The sequence below is a fragment of the Salvelinus fontinalis genome, chromosome 26 (genome assembly GCF_029448725.1).
Source record: "Salvelinus fontinalis isolate EN_2023a chromosome 26, ASM2944872v1, whole genome shotgun sequence".
NCBI classification, from domain to species: domain Eukaryota; kingdom Metazoa; phylum Chordata; class Actinopteri; order Salmoniformes; family Salmonidae; genus Salvelinus; species Salvelinus fontinalis.
Genome location: NC_074690.1, coordinates 31278773 through 31298061, shown reverse-complemented (window position 1 = coordinate 31298061; position 19289 = coordinate 31278773). Strand labels below are relative to the sequence as shown.

At 42.5% G+C, this 19289-nt stretch overlaps 1 protein-coding gene across 6 annotated transcripts in view; it reads right to left on the bottom strand.

The window, feature by feature from the left end:
- Positions 1–19289, bottom strand: part of LOC129824108 (histone-lysine N-methyltransferase 2C-like) — a 131441-nt gene that overhangs the window by 47935 nt on the left and 64217 nt on the right. For all 6 annotated transcript variants that reach the window (XM_055883452.1, XM_055883454.1, XM_055883450.1 and 3 more), the window contains 13 exons: positions 17878–17994; positions 16597–16701; positions 16359–16463; positions 15763–15944; positions 13562–13726; positions 13346–13452; positions 13145–13219; positions 11826–12038; positions 6144–6266; positions 5373–5498; positions 5078–5208; positions 1034–1247; positions 826–918 (listed from right to left, as the gene is read on the bottom strand). In XM_055883452.1, the coding sequence (XP_055739427.1) occupies positions 826–918; positions 1034–1247; positions 5078–5208; positions 5373–5498; positions 6144–6266; positions 11826–12038; positions 13145–13219; positions 13346–13452; positions 13562–13726; positions 15763–15944; positions 16359–16463; positions 16597–16701; positions 17878–17994 (1756 nt within the window). The remainder of the gene's footprint in view (positions 1–825; positions 919–1033; positions 1248–5077; positions 5209–5372; positions 5499–6143; positions 6267–11825; positions 12039–13144; positions 13220–13345; positions 13453–13561; positions 13727–15762; positions 15945–16358; positions 16464–16596; positions 16702–17877; positions 17995–19289) is intronic.

The following is a 19289-nucleotide window of genomic DNA, read 5'->3' as shown; positions in this document are numbered from 1 at the left end:
GTCATCTACAAAATAGCTTCCAATACTCTACTTACCAAATTGGATGTAGTCTATCACAGTGCCATCCGTTTTGTCACCAAAGCCCCTTATACCACCCACCATTGCACCCTGTATGCTCTAGTCGGGTGGCCCTCGCTACATATGCGTCGCCAGACCCACTGGCTCCAGGTCATCTATAAGTCTATGCTAGGTAAAGCGCTGCCTTATCTCAGCTCACTGGTCACGATAACAACACCCACCCGTAGCACGTGCTCCAGCAGGTATATCTCACTGGTCATCCCCAAAGCCAACACCTCATTTGGCCGCCTTTCCTGACAGTTCTCTGCTGCCAATGACTGGAACGAATTGCAAAAATCGCTGAAGCTGGAGACTTACATTTCCCTCACTAACTTTAAACATCAGCTATCTGAGCTATCTGTTCATCTGTAAATAGCCCACCCAATCTACCTACCTCATCCCCATATTGTTTTATTTACTTTGCTGCTCTTTTGCACACCAGTATCACTACTTACACACCATCATCTGCTCATCTATCACTCCAGTGTTAAATTGCTAAATTGTAATTACTCCGCTACTATGGCCTATTTATTGCCTTACCCCCTCATGCCATTTGCACACACTGTATATAGACTTTCTTTTTTTCTATTGTGTTATTGACTGTACGCTTGTTTATTCCATGTGTAACTCTGTGTTGTTGTTTCTGTCGCATCGCTTTGCTTTATCTTGGCCAGGTCGCAGTTGTAAATGAGAACTTGTTCTCAACTAGCTTACCTGGTTAAATAAAGGTGAAATAAAATTTAAAAAATAAAAAGATCAGTGACATACCAGAGTCACCAGTCTGTTTCCCCAGCATCCTCAGGAGGTCTGCATCAGTGTTGAGAACCTCAGACAGATCCACTAGAGGTTCCTCAGAGGGCTCTGTGGATGAGAAGACATGCAGACATGACAGTCAGAAACCATGGCATGGATCAATGGACAAGTGTGTGGTGTGTGCGTGCGTCTGTGCCTCCATCTGCATCTGTGTAGTACATACGTGATCCTGGTGGTCCGTCTGGTCTGGACGAGGCTGAGGCGGCACTGAGCAAGGGATCTGAGGATGGGTCCAGGATGCTGGTGGTGGGATGCTTCCTGTCCCCCTGGGGCCCGGTTCCAGCTCCAGCTTGGCCCTCCTCTAGCAGCCCAGACTCCACCGCTTGCTGCCTGCTCTGCTTGCTCTTATCCAGCAGGTCCTTACCGAAGAACGCCTCCTAGAAAGGCACACAACACGGGTCACTTCTCCATAGACCCACCATATTTCAGGATAACTGTCAACCTTTATCTCCCACCTCCCCATGGAACTTTCATCAACAAGCACAGTGAGATGATCCATCCCTTCAAATATTTCATATATATATATAGATATTTATTTTACTAGCGTCAGTGGACTCTCTCCCTCTCTACCGGTGTAGATAGATCCATATCCATCTCCCCATCAGCAACGTCTTATCTCGCAGAGGACAGACATCACGTGACTGCTGCAGCCTCCCACTATGCTGGGACATTAAAAGCCTAGCTAACCAACTCAATAATTAATCCAATGTGCTCTGTGTTGGGAGTCGGGATCCTTTATGTTTTCCTCGGTCTCTGTGCCCTCCTGCTGTTGAGTACAGACCAGTAGTGACAGATGCCCATGGCTTAATGCACCTCCTCACATCTCATCTGTTCTGGCCAACACAAGGTGACACAGGGCTCTGGGTTTGAGACGAGAGAGAGCAGGAGTGCGAGCAAGCAAGAGAGAGAGAGCGAGGTAGTCTAGCGTTCATATGTTGAACCCCCAAAACAAAAGGATGATCAGAGTAGAGGATTTTAGCTATCCTTTAAGGACAAGTCCTGGCAGCCTTCCCTCCCACTTTACGAGAGCACACAAACGGGGCTTCTGCCATCTCCAATGGTCTATCTTTAAGTGGTTGTCAGGCAGAATTTGTATTTATTTTATTTTTATTTTACCAGGTAAGTTGACTGAGAACACATTCTCATTTGCAGCAACGACCTGGGGAATAGTTACAGGGGAGAGGAGGGGGATGAATAAGCCAATTGTAAACTGGGGATTATTAGGTGACCATGATGGTTTGAGGGCCAGATTGGGAATTTAGCCAGGACACCGGGGTTAACACCCCTACTATTACGATAAGTGCCATGGGATCTTTAATGACCTCAGAGAGTCAGGACACCCGTTTAACGTCCCATCCGAAAGACGGCACCCTACACAGGGCAGTGTCCCCAATCACTGCCCTGGGGCATTGGGATATTTTTTTTGCTGAGTATTCTCAGGCCTCTCATTGGGGGAGGTAAAACTACATTTTATGAAGATGCAATATGACGTTCCAGGCTATCAGTGTGCTCCTGCATCTATGAATGGTTGCCTCAAAGAAAGTGGTTGACATTTAGGTTGGCAGCTTATTCTGACAATTACTTATCTGCATATGGAGGTCCTTAACATGTTTTTTTGTTGTTGCAGCAGGACGATCTCTACTCCAAACACTGTGCCTGGCACCAAGTGGTGCTTTTGCCTAATTGTACCCTTACAACTATGCCAGGGAATCATGGCTAAATATATTCCCTCAGTTATAACAAAAACTAACTGACAGATCTTCCAAATCCCATAAACCCTGAGACAAATGTCAGCCGAAACGTACTGTTCCTTCAAAAAGTATTCACACCCCTTTAATTTTACCACATTTTGTTGTGTTACAGCCTACATTTTCTATTGATTAAATTGAGATTGACATTATGGGGTATTGTGTGTAGATCAAAGTGGTATTATATGGAGTCAATAAGTATATAACCCCTTTGTTATGTATGGCAAGCCTAAATATTTTCAGGATTTAAAACGTGCTTAACAAATCGCATAAATTGCATGGACTAATTCTGTGTTCAATAATAGTTAATAAGATTTTTTTTTATGGACAACCTCATCTCTGTATCCCACACATACAATTATATGTAAGGTCCCTCAATCGATTAGTGAATTTTAAGTACATATTCAACAACAAAGACCAAGTAGGTTTTTCAATGCCTTGCACGTATTGGTAGATGGGTAAAATTAAAATAGCAGACATTGAATATCCCTTAGAGCATGGTGAAGTTACGGTAATAATTACACTTTGGATGGTGTATCAATACACCCAGTCACTACACAGATACTCAGTTGACGTAGAGAAAGGAAACGATTTCACCATGAGGCCAATGGTGATTGGTTGTTTTTTTCTTAGTATTATCTTTTACCAAACCTATTGTGTTATATTCTCCTACATTCCTTTCACATTTCCCCAAACTTCAAAGTGTTTCCTTTCAAATGGTACCAAGAATATGCATATCCTTGCTTCAGGGCCAGGTTACAGGCAGTTAGATTTAGGTATGTCATTTTAGGGGAAAATTGAAAAAAAGGGGCGGATCCTTTAGTAATACTGTGGTAAAGAAATTAACACTTTATATTCTGGACAAAAAGTTATGTTTTGGGCAAATCCAACCACTCAGGGATTTCACCACATGGCCAATGGTGATTTTAAAACAGTTAGAGTTAAGGTTGTGATATGAGAAGACTGAGGATGGTTCAATAACATAAAGGTAAAACAAATATAAAGAAATGTGTAGTTACTTCACAATGCTAACCTAAATGACAGAGTGAAAAGAAGGAAAACTGTCCAAAGCATATATCCTGCTTGCAACAAGCAGTGGTTTAAAGTACTTAAGTAGTACTTTAAAGCATTTTTTCTTAAGTAGGTTTTTGGACAGTTTTTTTTCTGTACTTCACTATTTCTATTTTTGACAATTTTTACTTTACTACATTCCTAAAGAAAATTCTGTATTTTTTATACCATACATTTGCCCCTGACACCCAAAAGTATTTGTTACATTTTGAATGCTTAGCAGCATAGAAAATGGCCCAAATCAAGACACCATCCTTGGTCATCCCTATTGCCTCTTGTCTGGCGGACTCACTAGATACAAATGTTTGTTTTTAAAATGTCTGAGTATTGGTGTGACCCTGGCTACCCGTATAAAAAAAAAATTTTTTTTTAATTGCGCCATCTGGTTTGCTTAATATAAGGAATTTTAAATTATTAGTAATTACTTTTGATACTTAAGTATATTTTGTCAACTATATTTACTTTTGATACTTAAGTATATGTAAAACCAAATACTTTTAGACTTTTACTCAAGTAGTATTTTACTGGGTGACTCACTTTTACTTGAGTCATTTTCTATTTAAGGTATCTTTACTTTTACTCAAGTTTGAAAATTGAGTACTTTTTCCACCACTGGCAACAAGGCACTTGAGTAATACTATGGTAAAGAAATTCACTTTTTGACCTGAACATAAAGTGTTGTGTTGTTGGATTTGCCCAAAACATATCACAGAGTACCACTCTTCGTATTTTCAAGAATGGTGGTGGCTGCATAATGTTATGGGTGTGCTTGTTATCGGCAAGGACAAGTGAGTTTTTTCAGATAAAAGGAAACGGAATACAGCTACACGCACAGGCAAAATTCAGAGAAAAACCTGGTTCACCTGGCTTTCCAACAGACACTGGGAGACAAATTCACCTTTGAGCAGGACAATAACCTAAAACACGAAATCAAATATGCACTGGACTTTCTTACCAAGACAACATTGAATGTTCCTGAGTGGTCTATTTACAGTTTTGACTTAAATTGGCTTGAAAATGTATGGCAAGACCTGAAAACGTCTCTCCGGAAATGATCAAAAACCAACTTGACAGAGCTTGAAGAATTAAAAGAAGAATAAATGGGCAACTATTGTACAATACAGGTGTGCAAAGCTCTTAGAGACTTACCCAAAAAAGACTCACAGCTGTAATCGCTGCCAAAGGTGCTTCTAAGTATTGACTCAGGGGTGAAAATACTTAAATGAGATCTGTATTTCATTTTCAATAAATGTGCAAACATTTCTAAATACATGCTTTCACTTTTGTCATTATAGATTTAATCCATTATGAATTCAGGCTGTAACACAAAATGTGAAACAAGTCAAGAGGTACGAATACTTTGAAGACACTGTAGATGTGGGACCGACCTGCAGGTAGGTGGGAAAGGCCTCCTCTAGCTTGGTTTTCTTCTTCCTATATCGTTTCTTGATCTTCTCTGGGATATCTGGCCCAGGTGGCGTCTCATCCACAGGGTTATGAGGCAGCATCTCTCCCCAGCCTGCAGTGGGCACCGAAGAGTAGGTCAGAACCTGATCCTTTCAAATATAGAATCTGCATATGCATGCTTGGTCATTTTATTCGACAACTTATTTTCACGAGGAAGAAATAGGATATTCAGACAAAAGCAATTGATCACGCATCGGTAGATGTGTGGGAACTCACCCTCCTCTTTTCCTGTGGGGGGTTCAGAGACCGAGCCAGACGAATCCTTCCTGCTCAGGGATCGTTTGGCCTTGCCTGGGCCCTGGCCTGGACGGCTCCGCTGGCGCACCATGAAGCCACCAATGCCTGAGGAGGAGATGAACCAACAATGAACCAACACATAGCCAAGGTAAGATTGCCGGTTCCAAGAAAGCAAAGTATCCAAATTGTCATAAAATATAACTTGTATTAGATCTGTTTTATTAGGAAATGACTGTTGGGAGGACAGAGAACACATGGGGTTTTATCTTGGTGTTTCCATAGAGCACACCTCAATGCTTTCATGAGAGGGAAACATCTTCAATCTAGATTATTTTTTTTTAAATGTAAACTTTATTTAACAGACAAATCAGTTGAGAACAAATTGTTATTTACAATGACGGCTTACACCGGCCAAACCCGGACGACGCTGGGCCAATTGTGCGCCGCCCTATGGAACTCCCAATCACGGCCGGTTGTGATACAGCCTGGATTCTAAAAAGGGCGTCTGTAGTGACGCCTCTAGCACTGAGATACAGTGCCTTAGACCGTGGCGCCACTCGGGAGCCTGAGAAAACACCATTTATAACCCCCAGAATAAGCCCTCTTTCTTTCTTTCCTTCTGAGGCCTTGTCTTGTCATCCCTGAGCTTGGCTGGCTGTGTGTTGAGGGCTATGGCTAGCTACAGCGCTGGGCACGTACTGCACCATTTCAAGCTCCAGAGGAGCTGTCTCCTCCAATCAGGTGCCCTACCCGGCCGGTATGGCTTCCTCTTCCTCTTTTTGCTGCCGTCTGCCCCCTTGGATTCATCTTCTGCTGGCTCTCGCTCTGGGCTCGAGTCCGACTTCCCCTCGCAGTCCAGAGAGAGGTCCGCATCTGTGAGTGGGGGAGAGAGAGGAATGGGAGGGACAGAGAGAAGATGAGAAACAGAAAGAGAGCGGCGAGAGCGCGCCACAGAGAGAGAGAGAGAGAGCGCGCCACAGAGAGAGAGAGAGAGCGCGCCACAGAGAGAGAGAGAGAGCGCGCCACAGAGAGAGAGAGAGAGCGCGCCACAGAGAGAGAGAGAGAGAGAGCGCCACAGAGAGAGAGAGAGCGCCACAGAGAGAGAGAGAGAGAGCGCCACAGAGAGAGAGAGAGAGAGAGCGCGCCACAGAGAGAGAGAGAGAGAGAGCGCGCCACAGAGAGAGAGAGAGAGCGCGCCACAGAGAGAGAGAGAGAGCGCGCCACAGAGAGAGAGAGAGCGCGCCACAGAGAGAGAGAGAGAGAGCGCGCCACAGAGAGAGAGAGAGCGCGCCACAGAGAGAGAGAGAGCGCGCCACAGAGAGAGAGAGAGAGCGCCACAGAGAGAGAGAGCGCGCCACAGAGAGAGAGAGAGCGCGCCACAGAGAGAGAGAGAGAGCGCCACAGAGAGAGAGAGAGCGCGACACAGAGAGAGAGCGCGACACAGAGAGAGAGCGCGACACAGAGAGAGAGCGCGACACAGAGAGAGAGCGCGACACAGAGAGAGAGCGCGACACAGAGAGAGAGCGCGACACAGAGAGAGAGCGCGACACAGAGAGAGAGCGCGACACAGAGAGAGAGCGCGACACAGAGAGAGAGCGCGACACAGAGAGAGAGCGCGACACAGAGAGAGAGCGCGACACAGAGAGAGAGCGCGACACAGAGAGAGAGCGCGACACAGAGAGAGAGCGCGACACAGAGAGAGAGCGCGACACAGAGAGAGAGCGCGACACAGAGAGAGAGCGCGACACAGAGAGAGAGCGCGACACAGAGAGAGAGCGCGACACAGAGAGAGAGCGCGACACAGAGAGAGAGCGCGACACAGAGAGAGAGCGCGACACAGAGAGAGAGCGCGACACAGAGAGAGAGCGCGACACAGAGAGAGAGCGCGACACAGAGAGAGAGCGCGACACAGAGAGAGAGCGCGACACAGAGAGAGAGCGCAACACAGAGAGAGAGAGCAACACAGAGACAGTGCGACAGAGCGTGAGAGCGCGACACAGAGCGAGAGCGCGACACAGAGTGTGTCTGTGTGCTACCTATATCTCCCCACTAGAATCCCCATACTGTAATGAAGACAGCTTCTCTATCCTGGAGGGGGAAATCAATCATTTCCAGGCCAAGGGACATGTACTAGTCTGTGGCGACCTATATGCCAGAACTGGACAAGAACCTGACACTCAGCACACAGGGGGACAAACACCTGCTTGGAGGTGACAGCATTCCATCCCCCATATGCCCCCCTAGGCACAACATAACCAAATAAAACAGGTCACAACTCCTGCAGCTCTGTCACACGCTGGGTATGTACATAGTCAATGGTAGGCTTCAAGGGGACTCCTATGGTAGGTACACCTATAGCTCATCCCTTGGCAGTAGTACGGTAGACTACTTTATCACTGACCTTAACCCAGTCTCTCAGTGTTCAGTCAGCCCACTGACACCCCTATCAGACCACAGTAAAATCACAGTCTACTTGAACAGAGCAATACTCAAATCATGAGGCATCAAAGCCAAAGGAACTGAATATTATTAAGAAATATTATAGATGGAAGGAATGTAGTGTGGAAACCTACCAATAAACTATTAGGCAACAACAAATTCAATCCCTTTTAGAAAACTTCCTGGACAAAACTTTCCACTGTAGGAGTGAAGGTGTAAACAGTATATTTCACCTCTCAGCTTCCATTAACATTTCAATCAGAAAACCCAAAGAAAATGAACAACATTGACAAATGCTTTGATGAGGAACGCAAAAACCTAAGAAACAAAATGGAGAAGCCTATCCAACAAAAAACAGACCCAGAAAACCTGAGCCTTCACTATGGTGAATCACTAAAACAATACAGAAATACACTACGGAAAAAAGAAGGAACAGCACGTCAGGAATCAGCTCAATGTAATTGAAGAATCCATTGACTAACCACTTCTGGGAAAATGGAGCACACTAAACAACAACACGAAGAGTTATCTATCCAAAATGGAGATGTATGGGTAAACCACTTCTCCAACCTTTTTGGCTCTATAACAAAGAACAAACAGCAAAAACATATACATGATCAAATACAAATCTTAGAATAAACTATTAAAACTACCAGAACCCACTGGATTCTCCAATTACACTGAATGAACTACAGGACAAAATACAAACCCTCCAACAGAAAAACGCCTGTGGTGTTGATGGTATCCTACATGAAATTATAAAATATACTGACCACAAATTCCAATTGGCTATACTTCATAAACTCTTTAATATCATCCTTGGCTTTGGCATCTTCCCCAATATTTGGAACCAAGGAAAGATCACCCCAATCTACAAAAGTGGAGACAAATTTGACCCCAATAACTACCGTGGGATATGCGTCAACAGCAACCTTGGGAAAATCCTCTGCATTATCATTAACAACAGACGCATACATTTCCTCAGTGAAAACAAAGTACTGAGCGAATGTCAAATTGGCTTTTTACCAAATTACTGTATGACAGACCAATTATTCACCCTGCACACCATAATTGACAAACAAACAAACCAAAACAAAGGCAAAGTCTTCTCATGCTTTGTTGATTCCAAAAAAGTTGATTTCAAATTGGAAATCAAAAAAATTGATTTCCAATTTGGCATGCGTGTCTGCTATACGAATTGTTGGAAAGTGGTGTTGGGAGAAAAACGTCCAACATTATAAAATCCATGCACACAAACAACAAGTGTGCGGTTAAAATTTTCAAAAAACACATTTTTCTACAGGGCCGGGGGGAGTGATATAGTGATGCAGCTTAAACCCCACCCTTTTCAACATCTATATCAACGAATTGGCGAGGGCACTAGAACAGTCTGCATCACCCTAATAGAATCTGAAGTCAAATGTCTGTTTGTTGATGATCTGGTGCTTCTGTCCCCAACCAAGGAGGGCCTAAAGCAGCACCTAGAGCTTCTGCATAGATTCTGTCAGACCTGGGCACAGACAGTAGATAAAAAATAATGGTGTTCCAAAAAATGTCCAGTTGCTAGGACACGAATACAAATTCCATCTAGATACCGTTGCCCGAGAGCACACAAAAAACGACACATATCTCGGCCTAAACATCAGCGCCACAGGTACCTTCCACAAAGCTGTGTACGATCTGAGAGACAAGGCAAGAATGGCGTTCTATGCCATTAAAAGAAACATAAAATTCAACATACCAATTAGGATCTGGCTAAAAATACTTGAATCAGTTATAGAACCCATTCCCCATTATGGTTGTGAGGTCTGGGATCCGCTCACCAACAAATAATAACACCAAATTGAGAGACTGCATGCAGAATTCTGCAAAGATATCCTCAGTGTATAATGTAAAGCACCAAATAATGCATAGAGCAGAATTAGGCCGATACCCGCGAATTATCAAAATCCAGACAAGAGCCGTTAAATTCTACAACCACCTAAAAGGAAGCGATTCCCAAACCTTCCATAGCAAACCCATCACCTACAGAAAGATGAACCCGGAGAAGAGTCCCCTAAGCAAGTTGGTCCTGGGGCTCTGTTCACAAACACACCCCAGGAAAGCAACACAATTAGACCCAACCAATTCATCAGAAAACAAAAAGATAATTACTTGAACATTGGAAAGAATTAACAAAAAAAAGAGCAAACTAGAATGCTATTTGGCCCTAAACAGAGAGTACACAGTGGCAGAATACCTGACCACTGTGACTGACACAAACTTAAGGAAAGCTTTGAATACGTACAGAGTCAGTGAGCATAGCCTTGCTATTGAGAAAGGCCCCCGTAGGCAGACCTGGCTCTCAAGAGAAGACAGGCTATGTGCACACTGCCCACAAAATGAGGTGGAAACTTGAGCTGCACTGTAAACACAACCCATATTTATATTTTTGTATTTTCCCTTTTGTACTTTTGCACATAATATGAACTTGTGAGTGTAATGTTTACTGTCAATTTACTGTTAACATAATGTTTCCCTTGCTACTAAAGCTCTTAAAATTTACATTTAATTGAGAGACCGAGAGAGAGCCAGAGAGAGGTGATAAGGAGATAGCCAAGGGGCAGTGCAGTCTGCAGAACGCACTAACAGACCCTCTACCCCCAAGATACAGCACCCAGGGTCAATCCCATTTCAACGCCAGTCAACTTCAAGAGATTAGCCTAATTGAAATTGTGGATTTTTCAATTTGTGCAATTTAGCCCCACAACTCTACTCCACCACCTAACCGTCTGCTGTCAGCACCATGGGAATTTAGGAACGTGAAGGACAATTGCCGTTTCAGAGGGTCTTAATCTGTGTCCTGGGAAACTATCACATAGTGTTTTCTAACAGGCTTGTTGTATTTAGGTCAGTTAACCTATATTTAAGCAGGGAAGTCCGTTAACTTCTCTAGGATAGGGGGCAGCATTTTCACTTTTGGATAAAAAGAGTGCCCAATTTCAACTTCCTTCTACTCCTCCCCAGAATATAAGATATGCATATCATTAGTAGATTTGGATAGAAAACACTCTGAAGTTTCTAAAACTGTTTGAATCATGTCTGTGAGTATCACAGACCTTATGTAGCAGGCAAAACCCAGAGGACTAGCCATTCAGATTCTTTTTTTTGAGGTCACCGTCTGTTCAATTAGTTTTCATTGGGATACTAGATTTCTAATCAACCTGTTTGCAGTTCCTACCGCTTCCACTGGATCTCACCAGTCTTTGGAAATAGGTTGAGGTTATTCCTTTGTGCAATGAAGAAGAACGGCCATCTGGATTCAGTGTAACGTTATGTGTACTGTTTGAGAGTTGTGCAAGACTAGAAAAGTATCGTTAGTTTGTTGTCCTCCTGTATTGAAAACAGATAGACCCGTCTTCAATTTGATCAATTATTAACGTTTACAAATACCTTAGGTTGTATTACAAAAGTAGTTTGAAATGTCTTGGCAAAGTTTAGAGGTAAATTTTGAGATATTTTGTAGTGACGTTGCGCAAATTGGAAGCTGTTTTCTTCTGGACCAAACGCGACAAATAAATTGACATTTTGGACATATATGGACGGAATTAATCGAACAAAAGGACCATTTGTGATGTTTATGGGACATATTGGAGTGCCAACAAAAGAAATTCGTCAAAGACATGATTTATATTTTATTTCTGCGTTTTGTGTTGCGCCTGCAGGGTTGAAATAGGCTACACTCTCTTTGTTTACTGTTGTGCTATCATCAGATAATAGCATCTTATGCTTTCGCCGAAAAGCCTTTTTGAAATCTGACATGTTGGCTGGATTCACAACGAATGTAGCTTTAATTTGGTATCTTATATGTGTGATTTAATGAAAGTTTGATTTTATATCTTTTTTTTTTTTTTTTGGCGCTCTACATTTTCCCTGGCTATTGGCCAAGTGGGATACAAGCGTCCCACATATCCCAGAGAGGTTAAGAACACATTCTTATTTAAAGACAGGCACCTCTGTGGTCCTCCATGTCCTCATCCCGGGAGTGTTCTGACAGCAGGTCCAGGGGGGCCTGCAGCACTGCAACACTGTTCTGGTTGATGATCTTCAGCTTCAGCTTGGGCTTGGGTTTCCTACGCCGCGACGCAGGTGCCGTCAGGCTCTTGAGCTGACACAAGCCTGACTCCGTAAGACACACGCCATCCTGAGTGTACGTCCTGACCAAGTCTGAAAGACACACACACACTCCACAAGGTCATGGTGCTGTTTGAACATCCTAGATGAACTGGAATGTGTGGAATGTATAGTACTGTTCAATGGGATTAAAACAAGGTTTCATTAAGTTAGAGCTAGAATGCATCTCAGAGAAGAAGAAATGTCTCGATCTCCAGACAGAACAAATACTAAAAGCATATGGCAAATAGAAATCAAAACTGGATGGTCTTCAGCGATAGATGGGAGGGGTTGAGGGGAGCTTAAGGGTGGGACTGAAATATACTGTGCCGTTAAAATGTATATAGTATGTATAAGCTGGAAGTAGAAGCCTAAGTGTTGTAGTCCATTCGTTTACTCCAATTAGGGGAGGGGTGGTGGGATTAGGGGGAAATAATAAAAAGGGGGGGGGGGGGAGTATATATATATATATATAGATTAAAAATAATAAAAATAATAAATATAAAATATATATATGGGGGACTGTAAATAATGCAGACAATTACATTGATAGAAGCCACTATCTATTTGCAATATTAAAGTTGATACACCCACAACAAATATACACTACCGTTCAAAAGTTTGGGGTCACTTAGGGTCCTTCTTTTTGGGGAAAAAAAACTACTTTTTTTGTCCATTAAAATAACATCAAATTTACAACATTAGTGTTAATGTTGTAAATGACAATTGTAGCTGGAAAGGCATACAGAGGTGTACATAGGCCCATTATCAGCAACCATTGTTAGCTAATCCAAGTTTATCATATTAAAAGGCTAATTGATCATTAGAAAACCGTTTTGCAATTATGTTAGCACAACTGAAAACTGTGTGCTGATTAAAGAAGCAAAAATACGGGCCTTGTTTAGACTGGTTGAGTATCTGGAGCATCAGCATTTGTGGGTTTGATCACAGGCTCAAAATGACCAGAAACAAAAAACTTTTTTCTGAAACTTGTCAATCTACTCTTGTTCTGAGAAATGAAGGCAAGAAATTCTCAAGAAACTGAAGATCTCGTACAACGCTGTGTACAAGGACATTTCTAAGTGACCCCAAACTTTTGAACAGTAGTGTATATATTTGTTTTATTAAATAAATAGCAAAAGCAGACTTATTGTTCTTACCCATGTCTTTAGCTTTTGTGAGAATCTGCGTCATAACTGCCGGTTCAATGGACTCTCTGGCCTTGGACACAGGCGCTGTGGATGCAGTGAACACACACACAAAAGCCAATGAGTAATTGGCTGCAATACACGAGATACCTGAGAGGGTCCGATACAGTAGCAAGGACTCAGAAGGCTATACTGTATGTAGTGCTTACTTACCCTTGGAGGCCTTGTGGACTCGGCACATGGTGCAGTCAAAGCTGCTGTCTGCTGCTTTCTCCACATCCTCCTCTGAATGGAGACCCTGGCAGGAACTATGTATCCACCTATCGGAGAGGAAGGAGAAGGGGTTGGGGTTTCGGTTACCATGATTCAAAATAACAGAGAATAAATATAGGTTACGGCAGGCTTAGCTAGTACTGTAGCAATGCCCACCTGTCGCATTGGCGGCACTGCACCACGATCTCTCCCTCGCTGTAGTCCTGGAGACAGAAGGGGCACGTCGCCAGGCTGCCACAGGGGGCGCACTGGGTGTAATTATTCTGCCACTCACACCTCAGGCCTGGCGAGGTGGCACCACACTGGGTACAGGACACACACCTGCAGGAGGAAACAGGGGAGGGGAGAAGGAGTGAAGACAGGTGTCAATGAACAGTCGAGTACATTTAGGTGGATGTACATTAAGTACAGTACATTGAGAAATAATGAACTAGGTCATTCATGGAGAAAAGGGATAGGCTTTTTTGTGTGAGATGGCAAATAAGTTGTTGTTGTTGGTACTAGAGGTCAACGATTCTGATTTTTCAACGCCGATAACGATTATTGGAGGTCCAAAAAAAGGCAGATGCCGATTAATCGGCCGAGATAGATAGATAGATAGATAGATAGATAGATATTTGTACAAATTTGACAATTACAACAATACTGAATGAACAATGAACACTTATTCTAACTTAATATAATACATCAATAAAATCAATTTCGTCTCAAATAAATAATGAACATGTTCAATTTGGTTTAAATAATGCAAAAACAAAGTGTTGGAGAAGAAAGTAAAAGTGCAATATGTGCCATGTAAAAAAGCTAACGTTTAAGTTCCTTGCTCAGAACATAAGAAAGCTGGTGGTTCCTTTTAACATGAGTCTTTAATATTCCCAGTTAAGAAGTTTTAGGTTGTAGTTATTATAGGACTATTTCTCTCTATACCATTTGTATTTCATATAACTTCGACGATTGGATGTTCTAATAGGTACTTTATTATAGCCAGCCTAATCTCGGGAGTTGATAGGCTTGAAGTCATAAACAGTGCAATGCTTTTACGCATTGTGAAGAGCTGCTGGCAAACGCAGTAAAGTGCTGTTTGAATGAATGCTTGCGAGCCTGCTGCTGCCTACCACCGCTCAGTCAGACTGCTCTATAAATTCATAGACTTAATTATAATAACACACAGGAATACGAGCCTTAGGTCATTAATATGGTCGAATCCGGAAACTATCCTTTCGGGGGAAAAAGGTTTATTCTTTCAGTGAAATACAGAACCGTTACGTATTTTATCTAACGGGTGGCATCCATAAGTCTAAATATTGCTGTTACATTGCACAACCTTCAATGTTATGTCATAATTACGTAAAGTTCTGGCAAATTAGTTCGCAACGAGCCAGGCGGCCCAAACTGTTGCATATACCCTGACTCTGCGTGTAATGAATGCAAGAGAAGTGACACAATTTCCCTAGTTTAATATTGCCTGCTAACATGAATTTCTTTTAACTAAATATACAGGTTTAAAAAAATATACTTCTGTGTATTGATTTTAAGAAAGGCATTGATGTTTATGGTTAGGTACATTTGTGCAACAATTGCAAATGCGCTTTTGTTAAATCATCCCCCGTTTGGAGAAGTTGGCTGTCTTTGTTAGGAAGACGCACAGTTCGCAAAGAGCCAGGTGGCTCAAACGGCTGCATATACACTGACTCTGTTGCACCGAACGCAAGAGAAGTGACAATCATGTTAGCAGGCAATATTAACTAAATATGCAGGTTTAAAAATATATACTTGTGTATTGATTTTTAGAAAGGCATTGATGTTTATGGTTAGGTACACATTGGTGCAACGACAGTGCTTTTTTCACGAATGCGCTTGTTAAATCAACCGTTCGGTGAAGTAGCCTGTGATTCAATGATAAATTAACAGGCACCGCATCGATTATATGCAACGCAGGACAAGCTAGATAAACTTGTAATATCATCAACCATGTGTAGTTAACTAGTGATTATGTTAAGATTGTTTTTTATAAGATACGTTTAATGCTAGCTAGCACCTTACCTTGGCTCCTTGCTGTACTCGCATAACAGGTAGTCACAGCCTGCCACGCAGTCTCCTCGCGGAGTGCAATGTAATCGGCCATGATCGGTCTCCAAAAATGGCGATTACCGATTGTTAAGAAAACTTGAAATCGGCCCTAATTAATCGGTCATTCCGATTAATCGGTCGACCTCTAGTTGGTACTTTGACTTCTTGCTTAGATACATCAAATACTGACGTTATACCATATAGGGAATAGGGGGGCATTTGGGACACAGCCACGTTATCATAATAGGAAGAGTTTGAGGGGATGGACAGATGAGTCAGCTACACACCATTTGCACTTCCAGCTGTCCTTGGGAACGTTCTGCAGCGGAGGGTCCAGGCAGTAGGTGTGATAGCTGATGTCACAGTCGTCACACAGCAGCAGACGGCCCGGGTCGGTGGCCTGGCCACACGCCTCGCACACTGTACACTCCAGACAGCGCCAGCCTTTATTCAACACCACCTTGGTGATCTGGGAGGAGAGGACAGGGTCAGATGTGTTGTGTGAGTATATTGGCAAAAGTCCAAATTGTGTGCGCTTATCTCTTTAAGAAGGTCCTATAGTAAAGGACATTGATATATCCCTGTGCTGCCGAGCTACACTAAAGAGTTTTGTTTGCAGTAATTAGCAGCATTAAGAGATAAGGATGGAACCAACTTGAGCGGAGCTTCCTGTGATTCCAGAGTTTATATGGCCCGTTTAATCCAGTTGACACTCACATATTGAGTCAGTCAGTCACAGCCAGGTTAAAATCTTTGAAATCAATAGATGATTAACCCTAAGGCCAGTCATTTGTGGGGTTCCCACATTTTTTACTCGTATGTAGTATCAGAATCTTCAGTAAGATCTCAGAGAAAATGCCACAGTAAATGCCGGGGTACTTACCTTGATGCCAACACAGAAGGGATGGTAGCACTGCCCACACTGGGCACAGGCCAGAAGACGACCCTCTGCACCCAGCCCAAAACTCCCACACACCACACACATGTCCTGAGAGAGGAGAAACAAATGGAGTTTACACATGATACTAGAGAATCAAAGTTTAACTGTAATATGGTAAGAGAAACTAATTGAATAATAGAGGTACAGGAAATGTATCAATGGTACACAAACAGATGCTCACCTGTTTCAATGTGAAGCTGTCGTTGCTGGAGAATATGACCACGGTGTTGTGCATGGCATTCTCCTCTTCCTCCTTTACCTGGTATGGTGATTCCATGGTGTTGACCTGTATGTTATGAAGCATGAGCACAAATACACCATTAGATAGATAGGATTGAGTCCTGTGATATTCCCTACATGAAAGTAAATTGTTGTTCTGTCTCTAAAACAATATTACACAGGTATGCATCTCTGTTTATGGCGTAAATTCTTACAGGTTATTTTTCAGCAAGTGAAGTTGTCAGCATTACAAGAGACTGACTGGATAGGATTATTGATTAGCATTTGCCTCTGACACGAATGTTGTGTCACGCTTTGGTATAGAGTAACATGTCCACTGGGATGAGTCTGTTTTTGTGCTGCAGAAAATAATCTATCCACAACATATTACTGTTTACAATACACCAGGAAAACTAGGAGGTTTATGGGTAATAAATAAGGCTTGGAATTGCCAGGGACCTCACGATACGATATTATCACGATACTTAGGTGCCGATTCGATATGTATTGCAATTCAAACGATTCCATATGTATTGTGATTGGATATTGTAATTTTATTGCAATTTGATGTTCGAAACATATTGCTTAGTATATGTCTGCAGAAGAGACAAGAGAGGGCATTAGAACATTTGTTTTGATCAGTGCTGTTGGCTCACTATTATTTTTTAAAGATGGCAAACAAGCTATAGGATGAAAAATACTGAAGTTCTAGCGCAGGTACAGCCGACTAGCGCTAGCTAACGCTACCCAGAAAAACGATACTTGGAGCCAAAGTATTTTTATAAAATGTTTGATTTAACCTCCATTTAACTAGGTAAGTTACATCCCTGTTAGTGACAATTACTCCAATGCCAAGATAATCTATCCACCTGACAGGTGTAGCATATCAAGAAGCTCATTAAATAGCATCATCATTACACCTTGTGCTGGGGAACAAATTCTTATTTACATTGACGGCCAACTCCGGCCAAACCCGGACAACGCTGGGCCAATTGTGCGCCGCCCTATGGGACTCCCAATCATGTCCGAATGTGATGCAGCCTGGATTTGAACCAGGGACTGCAGTGCCTTAGGCGCTGCGCCACTCGGGAGCCCCAGTATCAATAACATAACATCCAAAATAATATTGCAATATGTAACTGTCAATTTTTCCTCCCAACACTGGTAATAAAACTGTCTTTCAGTTAATTGTAATGGATGAGTGTGAACTAAAGAGATCAGATTGAGAGGTGACATAGCCTACCCCAGGGTTGGCTGTGGGACTGGCTCCATTCTTCCCTCTCGCTCGGCCCCGACCCCCTCTGCCCGACAGACCAGCCCCTCTGGGTCGCCTCCTCCCGGGGAAGCCTGACCCTCGACCCTGCAACAGAAACACACACTTCAGGACTCCTTCTCAACACACACCGGATCACACACACAGAAACACACACGAAAACAGTCGCAAGAGTAGTGTTCACAGTCAGATACAGAAAAACACACACACAGGTCCTCGCTTGCTAGACTGTGATCGATGAAGTCAGCTTAATTAAAAAGTTGGCCATAGGGGACTTATTCTCCGCCGCCCACTGTTGAGCTATGAGGCTGCTGGTATCTAGTGAGGTAACAGGAACAGCAGCTCGGTCTACTTTACAGAGGTAATGTCCTTTCCCATCCATTGGTGTTTTCTTGGATGGTAGGTAGAACATTACAAAGCCTACGCACGGATATGAAATGGTTTCATATCCATAGTCATTTTTAACACATCTTAGAATAGCTCTTAATTCAAGCTAAAAAACAAGTTGATGCAGGGCGAAAAAGCTGCCATTTCTGATTTTTATTTTCTTTATTCAGCTAGAGGCATACGACAAAGCAGGATCGATGAGTTAGTCAGCTAATTTTGATTTTAAAAAATTATAATAATAATAATAAACTGATTGAGGTTCATTAAGATAGCTAAACTTCTATACTGAACAAAAATATAAATGCAACATGAAGTGTTGGTCACAGGGGGCGGCAGGGTAGTCTAGTGGTTAGAGCGCTGGACTAGTAACCGAAAGGTTGCAAGTTCAAACCCCCGAGCTGACAAGGTAAAAATCTGTCGTTCTGCCCCTGAACAAGGCAGTTAACACACTGTTCCTAGGCCGTCATTGAAAATAAGAATTTGTTCTTAACTGACTTGCCTAGTTAAATAAAATTAAAAATTAAAAAAATGCAATACCATGTGTGGATATCATAAGGTGAATGCACCAATTTGCTAAATGACTTAAATGTAAATGTAAATGTCACATGTTTCATTAGCGTAAATAAAACATCCCAGAAATGTTCCATAAGCACAAAAACATATTTCTCTCAAATTGGTTTCTGCACAAATTGTTTACATCCCTGTTAGTGACAATTACTCCAATGCCAAGATAATCCATCCACCTGACAGGAGTAGCATATCAACATGCTGATTAAATAGCATCATCATTACACCGGTGAACCTTGTGCTGGGGACATTAAAAGGCAACTCTAAAATGTGCAGTTTTATCAGACAACAAAATGCTACAGATGTCTCAAGTTGAGGGTGTGTGCAATTGCATGCTGACTGCAGGAATGTCCACCAGCACTGTTGCCAGAGACGTGAATGTTCATTTCTCTACCATCAGCTGCCTACAACGTCATTTTAGAGAATTT